This window comes from Leptopilina boulardi, unplaced genomic scaffold (genome assembly GCF_019393585.1).
Source record: "Leptopilina boulardi isolate dan_hultmark-lab unplaced genomic scaffold, ZJU_Lbou_2.1 LbouV2_371, whole genome shotgun sequence".
Taxonomy (NCBI): Eukaryota; Metazoa; Arthropoda; class Insecta; order Hymenoptera; family Figitidae; genus Leptopilina; species Leptopilina boulardi.
The window spans coordinates 2999413-3020071 of NW_026137942.1; the positions used below are offsets into that span (position 1 = coordinate 2999413).

Genomic DNA, 20659 nt, shown 5'->3' on the forward strand with positions numbered 1-20659 from the left:
TTATACAAACAGTCTACTAATATAAAACAAAAATATATGTAATGTAGAAAAATAAATTTTTTAAATAATAGAATGCTTTTATTGTGGCATTCTAAAAAGCAATAAATAATAGAGAAAAATTGTAGAAATGTTTAAAAGTTCAATAAAAGAAAAACTTGAAAGAATTTATGTTTGACAAAATAAGTTATATCGTTGCAAACATTTTTTAATTCAAATCCAATCAAAAAGATCATGACAGTTCTGAGTATTTTTTGAAATTGATTTTTTTTTTAGGTTCAAAGTTGAAATTTTACAATGGATTCTCATTTAAAATGAGACACTCAAAAATCTCTTATAGTGAAAAAATGAAACGAATTTTAAATACCACTAATAAATTGAATTTATATTGACAGAAATCATACTGGAAGCATAGCATTAATGCTATTTAGAGATGAATTTGTTTTAACTCCAACATATAAATATTTCCATACAGGTGTTACATTGATGTTATAGACATTTATGATACTCTTTAATTATTGTAAAGCCTTGGAAAAATAGTATATAGTTAGTTCAATCCGGATTATACCAGTAAACACTCAGATATCACCTTTGAGGTGAAAACTGAAACTAATCAAATATTGAAATCAGTGAGACTACTTCTTCTAAGCCTTCCAAATGGAAATGTATCCTCATATGTAAAGTTAAACATTCTAAATTTCTAATAATGAAGTAAGAGAAGAGAACCTTAGGTTTTCCAAAGTTCTGTTAAGAATTATAAGTGTGTGGAGTTTTTGAGAGAAATAAAGAAAATGAAAATCTGTTAAAAATTATAATTGTCAATGAGACAAAATGAGTCGAGCACTAATTATTTTTTGAAAGAAATCATCATTATAAAAATAACAAAGCAGTTAATATCCCTCAGAATAATAATTGAATAATTAAAAGGTAATAACAGTATTCCTGCACTTCATCTTACACGCGCGTCTTACAAATGAATAACACTTATATAGCTCAGACAATAATGCATTATGAAGCAGAGCTTTAGGCCGGTTTCCTTACCAAGAAACAAGTTCCTGAGCATTGCGTAGGACGACCCTTTGTATTCAATCTGTTCACTATTATATCGAGGAAGTTGCATTAGTAAGACACCATTAGCGTTCAAATGTAAGGTTTTTGGTCTCTATTTAAAAGAAAAATTCATTATTTATATGAGAAAATAGATTGAAATTATAAAATTTCAAAAGCATAAAAGACAGAACTTAAAGTTTTTTAAATATCCCATACCCATAAGTACTCTGCTAATTTGAATTAGTAAAAATTTCACTTTTTTTTGTATTTGTCATTTAAATTAAATTTAGCAATAATAACTTAATAAATAACAAATAGAAACTTCTTTATCAAGAGAATACCTTTAAGAAATCAAAATAAACATTCATTAGTTTGAATAATATACTTTTAATTTCGATTAAGGAACTTTTATACTTGGGAATGCAGACGTCCAAAAAATAGTAATCAAGTTACAATTTAAGTAGGGGAGAGTGACCAACAATGGGACACTTTAATTTTCTGAAAAAGTACTTAAAGAAACTCGACCAAAATTTAAATGTAAACCATGTTTATGACAATACATACTATCTCCAAAAATGTTTGCCACATTGATTCATTGTTTACAAAGAAAATTGAAAAAAACTGTTTTTGACATATCAGAGTACATTTTTTCTTGAAATACAATGATCATTTTTATATATGTAGATAGGACAGTTTTAAAAAAAAGTTTACTTGCTACTTCGCTTACTTATCCCGTGTAGAAATTTTGCCATGGCACGGATCGGGTTCTGATCGGATTTTAATGCAACGCCGGGCCTGATGTGGCCCTAATTAAGAAATCTTCATTTTCTCATGGCCCTAATCTGGCCCTGATCGGGGCTAAATTATGATTATGAAATTTCTACACGGGATGTTTTTAAGTATACTATCTAATAATTTTAAACTTTTTAAAATTCCATAAAAAATTTTTATTTACAAATTTCTTCTAATTGCTTGTGTTTAACGATAACAAATTAACAATGGAACATGCAAAAGTTTAAGTTTATGAAATATTGGCAACACTGATTATAAGTTGTGTCAGCAATACAACTGCGCGTTTATACTTACACAGCGACTAAACATGTGACATGCGGTGACATAAAAGTTTTTTTTATGCTAAAAAACAAAAAAAAATTAAAAATTTATAATTAATAATTATTACAATTATTGTTCGACAAAATTTAAAAAGTAACACTTGGTAAGAGAACGACTATTCAAATTTCGCGCCAAATTGTTTTTAGGTTATGACCAAGTTATGACGTACAATCTGCAGTACTGTAAACGTGAAAAAAAATAATATCCATTTTTTATATGAAACTTGACATCGTATTATAAAAATTTTAAATATATATTCGCTCCATTAATATTCAAAAAGTAACGTAAGAAATCACAGGCATTAACTCATTGACGGTCACATAAGTTAACCTATATAGCCTCGTAGTAAAGTAGTATTAACCCAATTTTGTGCTCCTAAAACAAAAACAAATACACGAGATTTGGCACTGAATGACTCAGCGATAGTGACGAGCAATTTGAGTGACAGAATACAAACAAAAACACACTTTGAAGCACCAGCATATATACCTACGGTTCGGATGAAACTTAAGTTCTTTTTGAACCTGTATTGAACATTGAAGAAAAGACTTTCTTTTAAAAATATTTTTTCGATTGAAACTTGAGATTTAGAAGCAAAAAAAATTAATCAAAAATTAATATTTAATCGTAATTAAAATAAATAAATTTAAATTGAAAAGTTTTTTTTCGTAACAATAGCTCTTCGGCCGACAAAGGCTAGAACCCCCACAGCACCGAAAATGTTTAGTTAAAATTGTGTAAAGATTTAAATGTCCCGATTAAATAAATGTTTAGTGCGTGAAACTTTGTGAAGCTTTTTTGAACATTTATTCAAGTGGGACATTTAAATCTTTACACAATTTTCACTAAACATTGTAATTAAATATTCCGAACATTTCAAATAAATCTTTAAGAAATCTTTAGGAAAGTTTCGGTGCTGTGGGGGCATTTATTTAGAACTACAACAAATATGAGTTTAGGTTTTTTCTGTGATAACAGTCAATATATACCCGCAGATAGGACCGAAGTTTGCAGAAAATTAACGGCCATAAGATCAGAAGTTAACATTGTTAACTTCTCGTTAATTTCCCAGAAGTTTTAAATGTAGTACTACTATTTTAATGTATAAAATATAAAATAAACAATCAAATAAAAAAAGCACTTTTTGAAGATAAAGTAGAATATACACTAACCTGTGATGACGGTTGTCACAACATATTTAAGGTGAGTTTACAATTCTAAAAATTTTTGAATACTTATTTAAAATTATTTTTTATCCAAATGATTATTGAAACCACAAGCAATCACAAAATAATATTAAGGTATGTGACTGTTTGGTCTGTAATGTTAATTTGTCCGTAACTTTTCTCGTAAAATATTGAATGGATTGAGTTGAAATTTTATGCAGGAGTTCCAAATATAATAAGGAATGGTTGTCAAGTGCGAAAATGTTATTATATTGTTAAATAATTATTACAAAACATTTGAGAATAGTTAGAAAATGTAAGGTTAGGAGTGTCGGATTTTCCAACAATTTTTATGCTTCTTATAATATTTATTTATCAATATATCAACATTTTTTTCACAACCATTCTTTATCATATTTTAAATTCCTCTACAAAATTTCAGCTCAATCTATGCGTAGAAATAATAAATATTAAACTGCAGACACAAAAGCAGAGTTGGAAATGTAAATTTCTATGTACAATTTATAATAAAAAGTCCAAAATGTAACATTTTTTTCGTGTGAGTTTTTTAAAGGTGTTTACATACCTCATTCGTTTTTTACCGTTTAATATTTCGAACATTTAGAGTATCGATCATCTGCAGCTTCGAGCATTTTAAATGTCGATCATTTAATATATATCGACCATTTAGTATGTCGACATAATAAATTTCGATCATTTGGAATATCGACATTTTAGAATTTGGGGAAAAATCATCCATCTCAAAAAACGTTTTTAAAAATTGTCCTTTTTAGAAAATTATACACTTTTTTTTCTTTTTTTAAATTAAAAACATTTGAATATATACCGTATATGCTACTTAATTTGAAAAACATCGAAAATGAAACTCTTAGGTGGCGCCACGTTCTATGTCGTTTAAAATTGGCTCATTTTGTGCTGCAACAAAAATGAGCTTGTTTTTTCTATATAATATGTGACGCTCAACGAGAGAAGGGACCTAACGTGCTTTTGACTTAAGGTTCATTCACTGTGTCATTGCACGGTAAAAGCGAACCTTAAGTCAAAAGCACGTTAGGTCCCTGCTCTCGTGGAGCGTCACGTATGTTAAATGTTAATTTTTTAACAAAATTTATATACCACTGAAAAACTATGGTTAAAAAACCTCCAAAATCCGTATATTTTCATAAATTATTTTGATTTGTTTTAAAGGAACTCTTGATCGTTAAAATATTCTATGTTGCACGAAAGCTTAAAACTTTTACCCCCTCCAAATCTTAGACTTTATTAAATAATAATTTTTGGAATTTAAAATTTTGTATCTAACAGGACAAAAAATGAAGTGAACTAATATACTTTTAACCTGGTCTCAAATATTTCAAATTTTCACCTGTGCCACTAAACGTGGAATCCTCAATTTATATGTACGATATTGCAATGACTGTAATGTTGAGGCAATATTGTCTCAATATTATAAATTGTACCTTCTTACTCACAAGTTTTAAGCAATTTTTATAAAAATAGTGAATTTGATACTATATAATAGAAGCGATAATTTTTGCTAGAGGAAAAAAATATGTATATCTCAGAAATTTCACGTCGTAGAACCGCAATTTTATATTCAATAGTTTCGTTTAATTCCCTTGTATGTACTCCACTTTTTGCTCTTGACCCCCCCTTCCCTTTGTCTCACCTTCAACACTAATTTGAACGATGTAGTTTGCGCTTATTATCACTAAATTAGCTATTATATCATTATTTTAACGAGTCAATGTATGTCAGGGGGTCGCAATGTACGCGTGATGCATTGCCATTTCAGACATAACATTAGTTGTACTCAAAACTTGAAACATTAACTCATACATACATTTGCACTGTTGCATTCATACTTTAACATAAAGTGATGGCTTTTCAATAAATTGTACAATTATTAGATACTTATGTATTTTTTTCTATAATTAGAAAGTTTTTGAATTTTACATACATGTATTTTATATCGTTCTCATATAATTGTTACATTTTGGTGCACTACGAAAATTATTTAAACTAACTCAAGTAAAAATAATACACGAAAAGATTAAACGTTCTGAAATAAAATATCAAGATCCTTCCTTCTTATATATATAATTAAATCATTTGTCTAGAAATATATTTACTTATATTTTTCTCAATTGATTCATGAAAGGGTAAGAAAAAATATTTAAATTTAATTTTTGACACCGCATGTGTGATTTTAGAGAACTAAATATGATGTAAATACAGTCCCCGTAATCCGAAAATCCGTACGCACTGTGATTGGCTGAGAGTAAGTTAAGGTCACTTTATGGGACGATGGAAAATACACATAATCCCCGAACAGTGGCGCTAGTAACCTTACGAAAATTCAGCTGTTTTCGAAGCCTAACCTAAAAGGGCTAACTCCCTTGGAATTACCCTAATTTTAAATCAATTGAAAATTATAAGTGAAATAAACCCATACACAGCACCGAAAAAACCGGAATTATTTTTAAAATATTCAAAAAAATTCCGAAAATATTAAAAAAAATTTGTTGCCCACGACCGGATTTTTTACAGTTTTAAAATAAAATTTGAATTTTTAAATTGCAAATTATATAGAAAATCATTTTTCTAGAATTTTGCTTCGAATTTTCAAAAAGTTCATCCAATTTAAAAAATAAACTTTTCAAATCAATGCCTTTTTATAAAAGTTATGACCGTGGAATATCTCATATGCGTCACGCGTGACGTCAGAGGAAAATCGTTTCCTACGTTTCCCCGAAAGGGGCGACACTGCTACGTTGCTACGGTTTAAACATTTGAATATTTAATTTTAAGAAAATTCTTTTCCGTTAAAGATATTACCGTGCAGAATTATTTATGTCGATTATTCTTATTATCTTTAGAAGTATCAAGTCTTTGATATTTCTATTTGACATTTGTAGATTAGTTAGGCTTGCCTCCATATTTAGTTATACATATAAATTACACAGTTACAGTACTTTAATAATATGAGGAGACAATATAATAAATATATAATATACCTATAAATATATTAAACAAAATAAATATTTGTCATTTTTTTAATTTCAATAAATTGTATATGATGTATTCCACGCCAAAGTGTACTCTCTAAATCTGAATTAGAAAAAAAAAGTTTACTAATTTTGAATTAGTTACTCACTTTTTGCTTCTCAGTTAGCAAAATTTTACTAATTGTTAGTAAAAGTTACTAATAATTAGTAAAATTTTACTAATTGAGAAGCAAAAAGTGAGTCACTAATTCAAATTAGTAAACTTTTTTACTAATTCAGATTTAGAGAGTGAGTCCATCAGCAATTATTGCATCTCCGATTTTTTTGAGATTTTTTTTCTTTTAGTACTAATTAAGACTAGCTTGCATGAATTTTTTCAAATTTCTTTAACAAGCCGTTTTCGAGTTATGGAATTTTTAAAATTGGAGAATTTTCATGACTTTTAATTTTTGAATGCTCACAACTTCCTTAAAAATGCATCAATTTTAAAAGTCTTTTTTCAAAATGTGTGTTTTTAAACGTACTTTAAAAAAAAATCGAAAATTTTTTTATAAACAATATTACTATCAAATTTTTGAGTTTTAATGATAAAAAGTCATTTTTCTAATTTGACGTACTGATCAATTTTTTTCAAAAAAACTATTTCTTTTTAAGAAACTTTTAAGCCTAACCCGATAATGGGCAAACGATTTTTACAAGATTTTCGGAATTTTGAATTTTTTCAAAATATTTTTGGTTTTGTTTTATACTACTAGTATGCAAAAGTAAAACAAAATTACTCTCATATATACAATATATAAGTTATAAAAATAGTAACAAGAAATTTTTCTCAGTTAACAGAGATAAGCAACTGCTATCTCCGATTAACTTATTTTTTAGTGTGAAGAGATTCATCGCATTATTACCAAGTATTATTTTGCATACCTCATCGTAAATGCCAAACTAGTTTGTATGTTTTGATTCTTGTTAATTAATTTCGTTACAATGTACAACTTTAGTAGGCATGTATAGAGTTAGTTATATTGTGAATTATTAAAAATGCATGCAAAATAAATGTAATTTTTAATCGCATTCAATGCATAATTTTAAATTTGTTGCCTAAAAATATTATAAAGTATCTTATTTTTTATAATGATTTTAGTAAATTAAAAATTTTTAATTATATAACTGTATTAGAATAATTACTTTTTTTGTTTTCTCCATCGTTAGCTATATATTATACAGTCATATTCAGATGCATATAACTTTAACATAAATTTATGGATTTAACTAAATTCGATTTTTTTAAAATGAAAAATAAGACTTAATTTTAAAAAAAGGAGGGAATGAATTTTTTTTATTGAAAAGCACATAAAACATGCTTCAAATTTTCCTATTTGCAAATTAAAATCCATAAAGTTTCGAGATAGTAATGTGGGTTTTAAAATTTTATTGTCACTTAGAAGGTTAAAATTTGCACCCCTATACTATTTTCTAGGAATTTTTTTTTAAATGAGCTAATATTTTGTGAATTTGCTGCTGTCATATAGCAACAATGCAACAATTTGCCAAAGTCACAAGTCAGTTCAATAACTTCTAAATTTTGACTTGAACAGTTTAGGAATTTTACCCCATATATTATGGTAAAAATTATTTAAATACATAATAATTGATACCAAAGTTAACATTTAATATTACTTTTATTGCTCATTTCATTTTTTTAGCTAACAAAATTATTTATTAACTATATTAAAATCATTCAAGAATTAGCATGTTTAATTAAAAACTAACTATGAGTCATTGCATAATTTTATTTTCATCGCATAATTTTTACATAATATTAATTTTGCGGTGCATAATTTCAAATTTTTCATCGACATAAAATCGTGTCCCTAAGTATGTAAGAGTCCCCTTTTTTGAAAATAAAATAAAACAAATACCATTTTAATAAAAGCAATCATTTAAAAAGTTTCTTATATACACAGTAAAAACCTGGGCTCATTTTTGCTGCTATTCAAAATGATTTTTCTGGATGGATCATTTTGAGCCCGGGTTTTTACTGTGTAGACCACGCAAATAATATCAAAAGTTGTTACAGTGCGAATACTATTTTAAAATTATTTGTTTAAGAATAATATTAATTATATCATATTATTCATTTTCTGATGTTATATTATGATTCTAATTAGAAGAAATATTTCTTCTTTTATACAAAAAGTTCTACCTCAAGTATATAAAAATTTTGTCAACTACTAAAACAATTTGTGAAATGCAAGTTTGCACCAAGTAAATGTGATTACTCTGCTTATTTTTGTTTATATTATAGCGTCTTTATCTGTATTATAACATCACTGCTGCTGTCTTTTGCACCTTCTAAATTCTATTTCCTTCCACTTTATTAAATTTTTAATCAAATTTAATTTCTTTTTTTCTTTTTGTTCTATTACATTTATGGTGTCAAGTATTTTACTCATTACCTTTTTTGGTAATATTCTGTTATTTTATGGTATGAGTTGACCTACTCTTCGCTATTGATAAAAATAAAAATAAATATACACTGAAAAAAAATGTTTAATCTACTTTATAAAATACATGACGCTGAAGTTACCAACGTTGATTCGTCGAATCAACGTTGGTAACTTCAGCGTGAAGCGTGAACCAATTTTTCATCTTCAGATTAGTTTAAAGGTCAAAAACCAATTTTTTAAAATTGAAACTTCTTTATTTTGGTCTCAAATATATTCTTAAACAAGAAAATCCTCAACTAAGGCGAGGAAATATTCAATCTTAGGAAAAAAAAATTGTTTTTGTCGATTTAACTTTGATAACTTCAGTGTCATTAAAATACGACAACTTTTGCAGTTTGACAAAAAAAAAAAAAAAGAATTCACTCATGGCAATTGTTTCTGTAAAAAAATAACTTTTGCTTCATTACTTAAGTTAAAACTGCATATTACTATTTTTATTAATGTAATTTATTTGTTATCTTAGCAACTCGGTAAATATTGCCTTTATTACAGAAACAATTGCCATATATGTGTATTGCTTTGGTATAAAGCCTAAGAAATTACGGTATTAAAAACTTGATTTTAAATTATTTTTCTGAGTGTAATTAAGTACAGTTGTGACAGACATTTTTTGCGCCCACCCAAAATTTATGAAATATTCACATTGTTACAACAGCATCCAGCCTTTCTACCTATTTTTATTTTATTTTAGAATGTTTATGAATGCACGTAAATTATTATTGTGATAACTACAATATATCAATAACAAAATATTGTTTCCTTATTGGAAAAATGAGCTTAAATGCCAAGTGGTTCGAATCCACAACGTGGATTCATATTTAACATTAAATTTAATTCTAAAAATATGTTTCACCACAGAAGTTTGGTTGTATGAAAGAGGGATTTCTCTCAGTATACGACCCTTAATAAAGGCCTGTTAAGGGCATCACTATACGCGCCTTAGAACACTACCTTTGTTGGTTTATTTAGGGTCAAATTTAGAACAGCATTTACGGTCATTTTACTTTACCAAGTATTTATGATCATATATTAAGGGCCATATTTATCATATTTACAGTCATTTTTTGTAATAAATATTACAAATTTTATATCTCAAAAACGGTAACAGATATACTTTTAGGTACTTAATAGTACTATAAAATATAAGTCTATTAGGTGCTTTAAAAGGCTCATTGAAGACCTTTTGATCCTTGAACTATACAAAAGGGGCTAATTTGTATAAGTAGTAACTGAAATCTCTTTCGATTCAATTATCATTAAAACTAATAAAAATCCTTAATAATTAAATCTATTTTTTTACTTTTTACATTTGGCTTTTTTAACAGTAAACCCTTAATATAACTTTATAAACATAATTTTTTTTTCCTATTATTTATAATTTACAAGAATTAAAAAAACTACTACATGAAAATTTTTGATCACGTTTAAAAAAAAAAGTTTCTTTAACAACATAGTAATAATGAGATCTCGTAATAATTGCATCATTAAAATAAATGAAAGATTATTATTATCTTAATTAATATATAATTTCAGTGTTAATTAACTACATTGAAAAAAAAATTTAGAAATGAAAATTTAAAAAGAAGCGATAAAAGAAATTACTTATTGTAACCTAAGGTATTTATTAACGTCATTAAGTGGCATATAAATGGTCGCTGAATGACACTGAATTTTGTTTTGCAATCTCAACATCGCGTAATAATAACAATTTCATATGCATAGTATACACAACATGAAAGTTTATCAGTTGACATATTTTATTATAATGATATTATTTTCTCACTCCTCATACAATCTTAAAATAAATTACTGCTATGGTTTATTGCAATAAAAAATTATAGTCTATAATCATATAATGATCCTTTTGATAAAGGATATTATTATTGTGCAACATAACCTAAAATCTATTTTTTAGTTGAGCAAAGTCTCAGTGAATAGAGAATAAACCTCTTGAGATTGAGACAATAACATTAGTCGATCAGGAATTGTTGAAGTGAGCAACAAGGGTCTAATCCTTAGAGCGCAAGGCGTGGTCTCTGATCTAGCCACGCACGCGACGGTCCTAAAACAGTTGGAGGCATGTTTGAGGTTACTGCGAAAGTGCGACGCCGCAGTCGCGATCATCGTGCGAACGGTGACATATAGCAATGCTAGTCATGCATCAGGAATGACAATTAAGTCAACGCCCAATGAACCCTCGAATACTATGACTTCACCGTAAAGCCAACGTGCTCGTCATAACGAATATAACATACAAGTATATTTTTAATGAAAAAAAGTGTTTATACAAAAAAAAAAAAACTCACCTCAGTGGCCAACTTTCCCTTTGACGCCATCTTGACAACAAGGTTGACCGCCGAGACACCTGTGATCGCCGGTTTTCAAAACACCTCCCACTCACTATAAGAATTTTTTTTTCTCTTTTGTCACTTAACACGATATTATAAAAATTGTTTATAAAACTTTTTTTTCCAGGACAGAACAACACTACTGAGATCACATATAAACACTTGTCGATTTACGATACATTCGATGACACAAGGGAAAGGTTACACTACATGAGCATTGTCGATGTAGAAGCCGATCTTGTTAGTTGTTTACTGGCAACTGGGCAACTGGCCCGACCCGGCGCGGCTCGACTGGCACAGCGGCTCCCGATGACGTCATTCAATAGGTGAATATTACTACATTGCTTTTCACGCATACCACTCTCTATCTATTTATCTGCTTATATTACTATCTACAAGTAATATAATTACGACATATATATTTTTTTATACTCTGATACTCTTTTAATATTATATCTAAATTTCTTTCTTATTTAAAATCACTTTCCTTTTATATGCATTTCGGGCCTTATATGGCATACCGTTATTTACAACTCATTGTCATTACTAACTCACAGGATACATAACTATAGTTAAGAAGGGAAAATTATCTTCCCTCATAATTCGAATAGTAATGTAAACATTCAAAAATCCAATTGACAAAATATCAAAATGTCAAAAACTTATTTCTCCAAATACTTATGTCACCGAAAATCCACTAATCAGAATACTTAATTCCCAAAAACTCCACTAGTCAGAATGTTTAAATTCTCGAATCTAAATTTACTAGAATTTTTAACTTTCAACCACTCCATTTTTCAAAATAATTAACTTCCCCAATTTTCATTTGCCATAATATCTAACTTTACGAACTTTTCAGAATATTGAAATTAAATAATTTCCATCTGTCCGAATATTTAACTTCCCGACTCCCATTTGTCCATAATAGGACAAATGAAAATTTGGTAATTTTTCAATATTCTAACAACCAGAATTTCGATATGTTAAATATTATGACAAATGAAAATTCGAAAAGTTATATATTATGTAAAGTAGAAATCCTGAATGTTAAATATTCTGACAAATGGAAGTCGGGAAGCTAAATATTCGAACAGATGGAAATTTGTTAATTCAAAAAATTCTACTTACATGTACATTTGCAGAATTCTAATTGTTTTCGAGGCGCATGAATACATTCCCCAAATACTATACTTGATGTACATTCTGGTGTATGTATAATTTCAGAGAAATTTCAGTTTAGATTATTCTCACTTGATATGAAATTCATTTGCTGTAATTCAGCTGCAATGTGGAATTTTCTTTTTTTTATATATTGGCTTGAGCTGCATTATGGAATTATATAAGAATAAAATGCTATATATGGGCAAATTTTGTAGCATGTTTAGAAAAGAAAGAAGTTCTGTATGCGAAGCGAACCTATTTGGTATAAAAGCAAATGTTTAAAAAATATAAGTTTTGTATGTCAAATAATGTAAGTCGTACGAAAAGAAACAATTTTAAAAAATTTTTTTACAAATTTTTTCTCTTCGTATCACTTACATTATTTGACATACAAAACTTATATTTTTTAAACATTTCCTTTTATACGAGTGTAATTTCAATCTTTTTAGTGTAAAGTTAGAGTCCGATTTCTAACACTAATAAAAGGTATAAAAATTAAAAAGCAATCTTTATTATGGCTAAGAAGCTCTGGAAATTTGAAGTTTAGTTCTGATAGACTTCAGCGAGTTCCAGCGACACATGTATCCCATCTAACACCTTTGTGGAACATCTGCTCCTGTAATTAGGGGAGACCGGGGCTGAAAGTGCCGGGGGTAAATTGTGCCGGTAGGAATATCTCAAAAACGAATTTTTTTTTTGAAAAGTGGAAGTGAGAGAAGTATTTTTTTACTTATTAGCATCTTTGGCAACTATTTTGATTATGTTTGCTTCACGGAATAATTAGCTGTTAGTAATTTGGTGCTTTGGCGTCACTTACGTGCAAATTTTCATGTTTACACTTTTTGATCTATTTTTTGCAGTTTTAAAGATATCGATACGTATTTTTTTTTTAAATGATCCAAATTTATCGACGGATTTAATAGTGTATGAAACCTAATATTTAATTTATCTAGTTTTTTAATATTTGATAAAAAGTGAGCATCGACGCAACGAGATTAATTGTGCCTTTCGCTTGGGGCTGGTTGTGCCGCTGTCAATCGCTACATAACAATAATAATCTACTATTGCCTCGTTTGTTCGAATAGTTATTCCAACCCGAAATTAAGAGAAAAGTTGATTTAATGCATAGTTTGCAAAAACTGGGCACATTCAAAATGTGTGAAGGGTAAAAAAGGGTCAGTTATATGTGTGTCAATTGTAATTTCAATAAATCGCATTCGGAATAAGTATTCATGTCTTAAAAATTATTTATTAATCAGAACGTAGAGTTTTTACAATTAATTAATGATACAAATAATTATTTCAAAAAATATTTTAAAAGACTGACTAATTATGTAATTGTAAAATTTAAGTCAGAAATGTTTATTTATTTACAAAAATCTATAAATGTTACGATTGTTGGAAAAATCCTTATTTGAATGTTTATAATAAAAATACTTATTACGAAAACTATATTTTAAGTGACTGACAAACTATGCAATTATAGAATATAAGTCAGAAAATGTTTATTTGTACTTACTAAAATCTAGAAATCTTAAGATTGGTCCTAAAAACCTTTAAAAGTTTATAACAAATGATTAATAAATAATAGTAAATCATATATTTGCAATAATTATTTTATTTCTTACGCGTAAAATTATTTGCTTCAACTGAAACAACTAAAAAATCTGAGCGGCACAACCGACCCCGGCGTCGGCACAACTCTCCTTAGCGCGCAGTTCAACGGGCCGTGTTGCCTCCCTGCACAAAATCATTTTTAACAAAAAAAAACTGTTCAAAATTATCAAAAAATAATAATGGATTTAAAAACTACATTAAATTTGAAAATAAACAGACTATAGATTAAAACAAAAAGTTCTCATTTTACTAGCATTTTATTTAGTTTTCTCAAAATCGGCACTTTCAGCCTCGGTCTTCCCTACACCAAAACAAAATGCACGAGGCTTAGGTTATACTTGTGTTCACCCAGATGGCACGCAAGTCTGCTGCCAACTTGCAGCCGACTTGCATTGCAAGTTTGCTGTAAGCTTGCAATGTCCTACCCTTTGCAAACTTGCAGAACAAGTCGGCTGCAAGTTGGCAGCAGACTTGCGTGCTATCTGGACATGGTTTACTAGAGCAAAACACCAAATATTAAACGTTATAAACATGAATGCTCATGGATATTATAATATTGCAAATTATATTTGTTCCGTTTCTCGTCCAAAGTTAAAAACAAATAAGTTACATTTATCGTGTTCTTTAAAAGAAATTTTAAAACATTTGAAATAATATTGTTATTTACGTTTTAAAAAAGAGAAATTTATTATTTTCTTTTATAAGTAATATTTAAAAATATTTAATTATTTATTTCTCTATTTCCAGGGATCACAGAGTGTCACCTATTCACCTATTCCCGTGTAGAAATTGCCATATTTGTCCCAAAAATGGCTTGAAACGCCTCACCCAATATGGGCCAGACCTGGGATAAGCGTCAAAATGTGGCTTCATTTTATGACCCAAGTCGGGTAAGGCGTTTCATGCAAATTTCCTGGACGCCAGATTTGGCCTAGGTTTGGGTCATGACAAAATTTCTACACGGGTTTTGAAATTTGGTATCTATTTCACCTATTTCGATGATTTGTCACCTTTTTTCAGTTATTGATGGAAAATTTTTTTTATTTTGTACTTAGTAATTATTTTTTTGTGTTTAAATATCGCGCTTTTGCTTCGAATTGGAGAATAATACCAATCTCAGCCAGTAAATTGCGCGATTGAATCATTTACAAGCCATACATGCTGGCCATTTGAGCATCGTAGCTCCAAAACTGTAACAGTTAAGGGGGGAAACACTTTTTTCCGAAATTTCGAGTTTTTGTATTATAGCTATATTAAATTTAATTCCCCAAAAAAAATGAATGAGGTGGACAAGTTTCACAGCAGTATCAGAAGAAAAAATACTCTTATAATGGACAGTGCTGCAAAAAAAAAATTCATTTTTAACAATAATTTTTTTGTCACCTGTTTTTGAAAAAAATTGTATCTTTTCACCTTTTTTGATGACAAAAGGTACTGTGATTCCAGTATTTTAAAGTTTTGCTCTTAAATAATAATTTTAAGTTTAATTATTTTTTATTTATTTATTATTTAATTATTATTTAATTATTTTGACGTGTAATATTTTTTGTAATAAAGGGTATAATACTCAGTAATATATGTGTAATACTTTATAATACATAAATATTTTGGTAGTAGTATTGAATACTTGTAATAAGTGTAATACTAAGGTAATAATGGTAATATGTGTAGTTGTAGTCAAGTGTACATAATTTTTACTAGTAAATTCCCCCTCGTTTCTATCACGTTTATTAAATTTTTTCTGTAATCAGTATACGTAAAAATTAATAAATTTGAAGCACTTTAGATAAAATTTTCTTTGTTATTGGGGGAAAATTCATGATTTTTTTTTAAATTGTCAGTTTTTTCTTGACAGCGCCAGGACCATCAACTCCAATTGTCATTGTTTACGTATAAGTATATTTTTCGTTTTCAAAACAGTAACTGAAACTGTCTTCATGTAAAAACAGCCTCCAAAGGTTTAATAATGAAACTAAGGAAGTTATTGCGGATTTAAAGAATTTATATTTAAATAAAAAATAATTAGTTATCACAGTTTTAGAATTTTTTTTTCACTTCGATTAAACGCATGTGTGCAAACCTTACTTCCTCCCACACTAAGCATATACAGTTAGACGGCCCTAAACATGAGGAAGTGGGGGTGATTTAAAGGGATTTTCGGAAATTTGTCAATTTGGCGGATTGACTGTATAGGAATTTCAAACACTTTTATTTAAAATTCTATATCACTTGACAAATTTCATTAAAAATAAATCTTACTTTTAACATATAGGTTACATATTATTTGACAGACCCCATTTGATAGAAAATTTACTTGACATAAATATCATTTACTGTATAATAAACTTGCTATTAATATAATTTTGTATTAAAACTTACTTGGGATAAGTTTCATTGAGTTGACTTAAATCTCATTTGAGATAAATTTTACTCGTCATAATTTTTATTTGACACAGGTCATACACCTCGAATTGTTTCTGCTCACCTTAAGTACACGCACAGTTTTCTGAGAATCTCAAATTGAGTCCATAAACAGCATCAAAACGCTGCATTATCAACAATTTGACACACTTTATTGTCTCAATTTGAGATCCTCAGAAAAACTGTGACGTCTACCTGCTTGTATAAGACAACAAAAAATGTAAAATTTATGTTTTAAGACAAATGAAACTTTTGCGAAGTGAGTTTTATATCAAATGACAAAGTAAGTAAGTAAGTAAGTAAGTAAGTAAGTAAGTAAGTACAAAAAAAGTAAACTGCGTAAGAAAAATGATTTGTAAAATAAAAATATATACATTTACATACTGATATTTTTGGCTGAGGTATACATTTTTCAAACCCACAATAGAATTTTTTTAATTTCGTTATCAACAACCCTCATAACCGGTTTTTTTTTCAAAATTAACCCGTTGTCTGTCCTGTCAATGACGCATATATGAGCAAAATTAAAAGTGACGCATGCGCAACTTAAAAAAAGTGATTAAAAAATCTTACACTGAGAAAATGTAATGAATTGTATGAAATTGTTTGAATTTTACTCTAAAAGTTGGATAAAATGGCTATACACATGCGCTTTTGAACAAAGTTTCACCAACTGTAGTTCAAAATAAATTTTTAGTAGGTGAAAATAAAATTGATGAATTTTCAAAATAAACTTCATAAAATTTCAGCAACATTTTGAAAAGAATATAAAACTGTGAGTTAATTATCAAACCACATTTGAATAAAATGTAGTCTAAGAATGTGGGAGAACGTATTCAACACATTGCAGAGTTTCACCTTTTAAAGCTTAAATTTCAGTCAAGAGTTGGGTAAAATGTGACTTTTAAATGCGAATGAGCCATCAGGTAAAATATTATTGGTGGGGGGATACGAGCAAAAAATCATTAATACCAAAAGTAAATCAGTTTATAATCAAAATGCATTCTACAGTTTAGTCTAACATTTGTTTTAATCTTTACACTACTGTTTGAACACACTTTAAGAAATGTATTTTAATAAACATACAAGAGAATTTTAAATATTAGAAAAATGCCCACGTGTAACCATTTTACCAAACTTTTGACTAATATACTTTAAACAAATCGTTTTCTCAGTGTAAATATTCCTGACACTGGTTACAAAGGAGTTTTCGAAGTCGTCAATTACAAATCTGATATCAGTTTTTCAAAATTCAAAATAGCGGATCTAATATGTGATGAATCAAAATGAGATTCATCTGAAACTTATTATTCAGGGGTTTTAGGGGTCTAATTTTTCACAATTGATCCAATTGATTTTTCTTTTTGTCGTTCGTCATATTCGATGTGCCATTTTGAATTTTGAAAAACTGAAGTCAAATTCGTAATTAGCAACCCCAAAAACCTTAAAATAATAAAGTTTCATAAAAATTGATTAAAATTTTTTTCAATACCTTTTTGACCCAAACAGTGAAAATCTCGTTGACAGCCAGGGTGTTAAACTTTTTAATTTTTTTGAGAGTTTATAAAACATATTATTATAATTATGGCTACTTTTAATTAATGCATTTCACTTATTTTAATTACTATAATTTTTAAAGCAGAAAGTTAGTCAAGCTTATACTAACAATGAATAATTTTTTAACTAATTCAGTTTTAGAGAGCAAATTAATTTTCTGTTTCAGATAATTTGGTGCCGAGACATCGTATACTTGATTGATTTATAATAAAGAGTTATGTTTTATATGGTTATGTTAAAATTGTAGCAATGAGAGAAAATAATCCTTTTAAATGAAGACTTTTATTTTTGATACAATATGCAAGAGGAAAAGTTGCATTAAATGAAGAGAAAACTGTTACAATGATGATTACTTTTTTTAGGTTCATTTTGCATCCTCTTTTCTACAAGAAAAGCTGTGAACAACGCAGTCCTCACAATTTTCATCACTCACAATTGTGTTAATAACCTATTGTACAGAGTGATTTTTATGTTCCGGATCCCCTAAAAATTTTATTTAATCTCATTTTTTAAAGAAAAAAAAATGAAATTAAAAAAAAATTTAGGAGGTCCGGAACATAAAAATCACCCAATATATGGGTGATTCTCTCAAAAAGGACAAATTACGCTTTTAAGATATTTTGTTAAAAAATATGAAAATTAATTGAAATTATTTAAAATTCTGTCAGCCATACGTTAGGATTTAACAATTTTCAATCGGACCACTAAAGAAAATTTTAAAAAAAGGTAAAATAACTGAAATATTGAATAAAAACTGATGTTACGGAATGGAGTTACGGAATGGAGTTTTAACACTAGTTTTCATTCAATAATTCAGTTGTTTGCCATTTTTTTGAAATTTTTTTTAGTGATCCCATAAAAATTTGTTGAATTTTATCGTATGGCTGAGAGAATGTTTATTAATTGAAATTAATGTTATTATTTTTTAACAAAAACCTCGTCCAAAATTGTGCACAAATAATTTGTTCTTTTTGAGAGAATCACCCATATTCTATCTTTACGATATATGGTTGCCTAATTACAGGGGACTTAAATTTTAAGAAAACTTCATACATAGGTATATACCTTTTATTAAACTGCTGTAACTTAGACAATTTTTAACGAAATTTAATGAATAAAAATCGCTTTTTTCCGCCTTCATAATATCTATTACTAAATTATGAATAATTTAAGAAGTGTTTTTTCAAATGAAAAATTCAATGTTATTGACACACGGAGAGAAAAGACTAGCTGGGGTTACCATTTTTAGTTAGTAAACTATTCTGCTGCTAATTTATTAGTTGTGGTTACTATTTTTGTTTGTTGGCATAATTATTTTATTTAGTAAGATTAACTAATTAGTTTGTTGGAATAATTATTTAATTAGTTACCTTACTAACCAAATGGTTAGGCTGACTAATTAAATGGTAACAGCAACTAATATAAATTAGCAAAAATACTCTTACTAACGAAATGGTAATCGCAAACCAATAAAACTATGACTATCTCGGAAACTGAATCTGTTAACGTGGACCTTAATTACATATTAATTAATATTATTATTATTATACAATATTGCATTATTAATATATATATATAAACATTTTTTACTTTTTTTAATGCTATTACACATAGAAAATAGTTAGCTATCTCAGCTAACATTTATAGCTACCTTAGCTAACCCACTTGTTATTACATGGATAGCACTTATTGTTAGCTAATACAGCTAATAATTAGCTTCTATAGTTAGCATTGTTTTGGCCTTTTGGGGACACATAATGTGAATTATTTAGAATTTTAATTTATTCGAATTTATGTTTTTCGAATTTAAATAAACCAGAATTTATACTTAACAGAATTTCTATGTAATCAAATGTTTAATTAACATAACAGAATATTCTTTTTCAACATAATTTCTATTTAGTATACTTTTTATTAAAAAGAATTATTTTTAACACAAATTTCTATTCATCAGAATTCTTATTAAACAGAATTCCGTCTGAGTCGAATTTTTGAATATCAGAATTTTCATTAAACCAAATCTTGATTTGACGGAATTTTTATTAACACAAAATGTCATTTATTAGAAATTTTGAAACTCAGAATTTTCATTTATCCTACATTACAAATATGGTTGAATAATCAAACGGCAGAAATATTTCGCCTACAATTTTAAAAATGCCCAATCACATAATTTTCTTGACAGTTTCTGATCGGTAATTTTTAAACTTAGCGCCGAAATATTTCTGCTGTTTGATTATTATTTGACCATTTGCAATGTAGGATAAATGCAAATTCTAAGTTTTCAGATTTCTATTAAATGACATATTGTGTTAATATAAAAATTCGGACAAATGAAGATTTGGTTTAATAATAATTCTGGTATTTAAAAATTCGACTCAGACAAAATTCTATTTAATAAGAATTCTGATAAATAAAAATTCGTTTAAAGAAAAATTCTTTTCAATAACAAGTGAGCTAAATGAAAATTATGTTGAAAGAATATTCTGTTAAATAAAAATTTGATTATATAGAAATTCTGTTAAGTATAAATTCAGGTTCATTTAAAAAAAAGAATTCTATTTAATTCACATTATGGAATAATTATGCGCCCCCTTGTTTTGTTGTGCAATTATTAGCTATCATAGCTAAAAATTAGTTACCCCTATAACAGCAAATTCATTTTTCTGCGTGTTATATTCTTAATATTGAAT

General features: G+C 27.8%; 1 protein-coding gene across 3 annotated transcripts in view; it reads right to left on the reverse strand.

Annotated features, from left to right (window-relative positions):
* The window catches only part of LOC127287611 (sodium/potassium-transporting ATPase subunit alpha), a 115128-nt gene extending 103674 nt beyond the window's left edge, over positions 1 to 11454 (reverse strand). For all 3 annotated transcript variants that reach the window (XM_051314632.1, XM_051314631.1, XM_051314633.1), the window contains exon 1: positions 11169 to 11454. In XM_051314632.1, the coding sequence (XP_051170589.1) occupies positions 11169 to 11198 (30 nt within the window). In that variant the 5' untranslated portion in view covers positions 11199 to 11454. The remainder of the gene's footprint in view (positions 1 to 11168) is intronic.
* Between the last annotated feature and the right edge of the window lie 9205 nt (positions 11455 to 20659).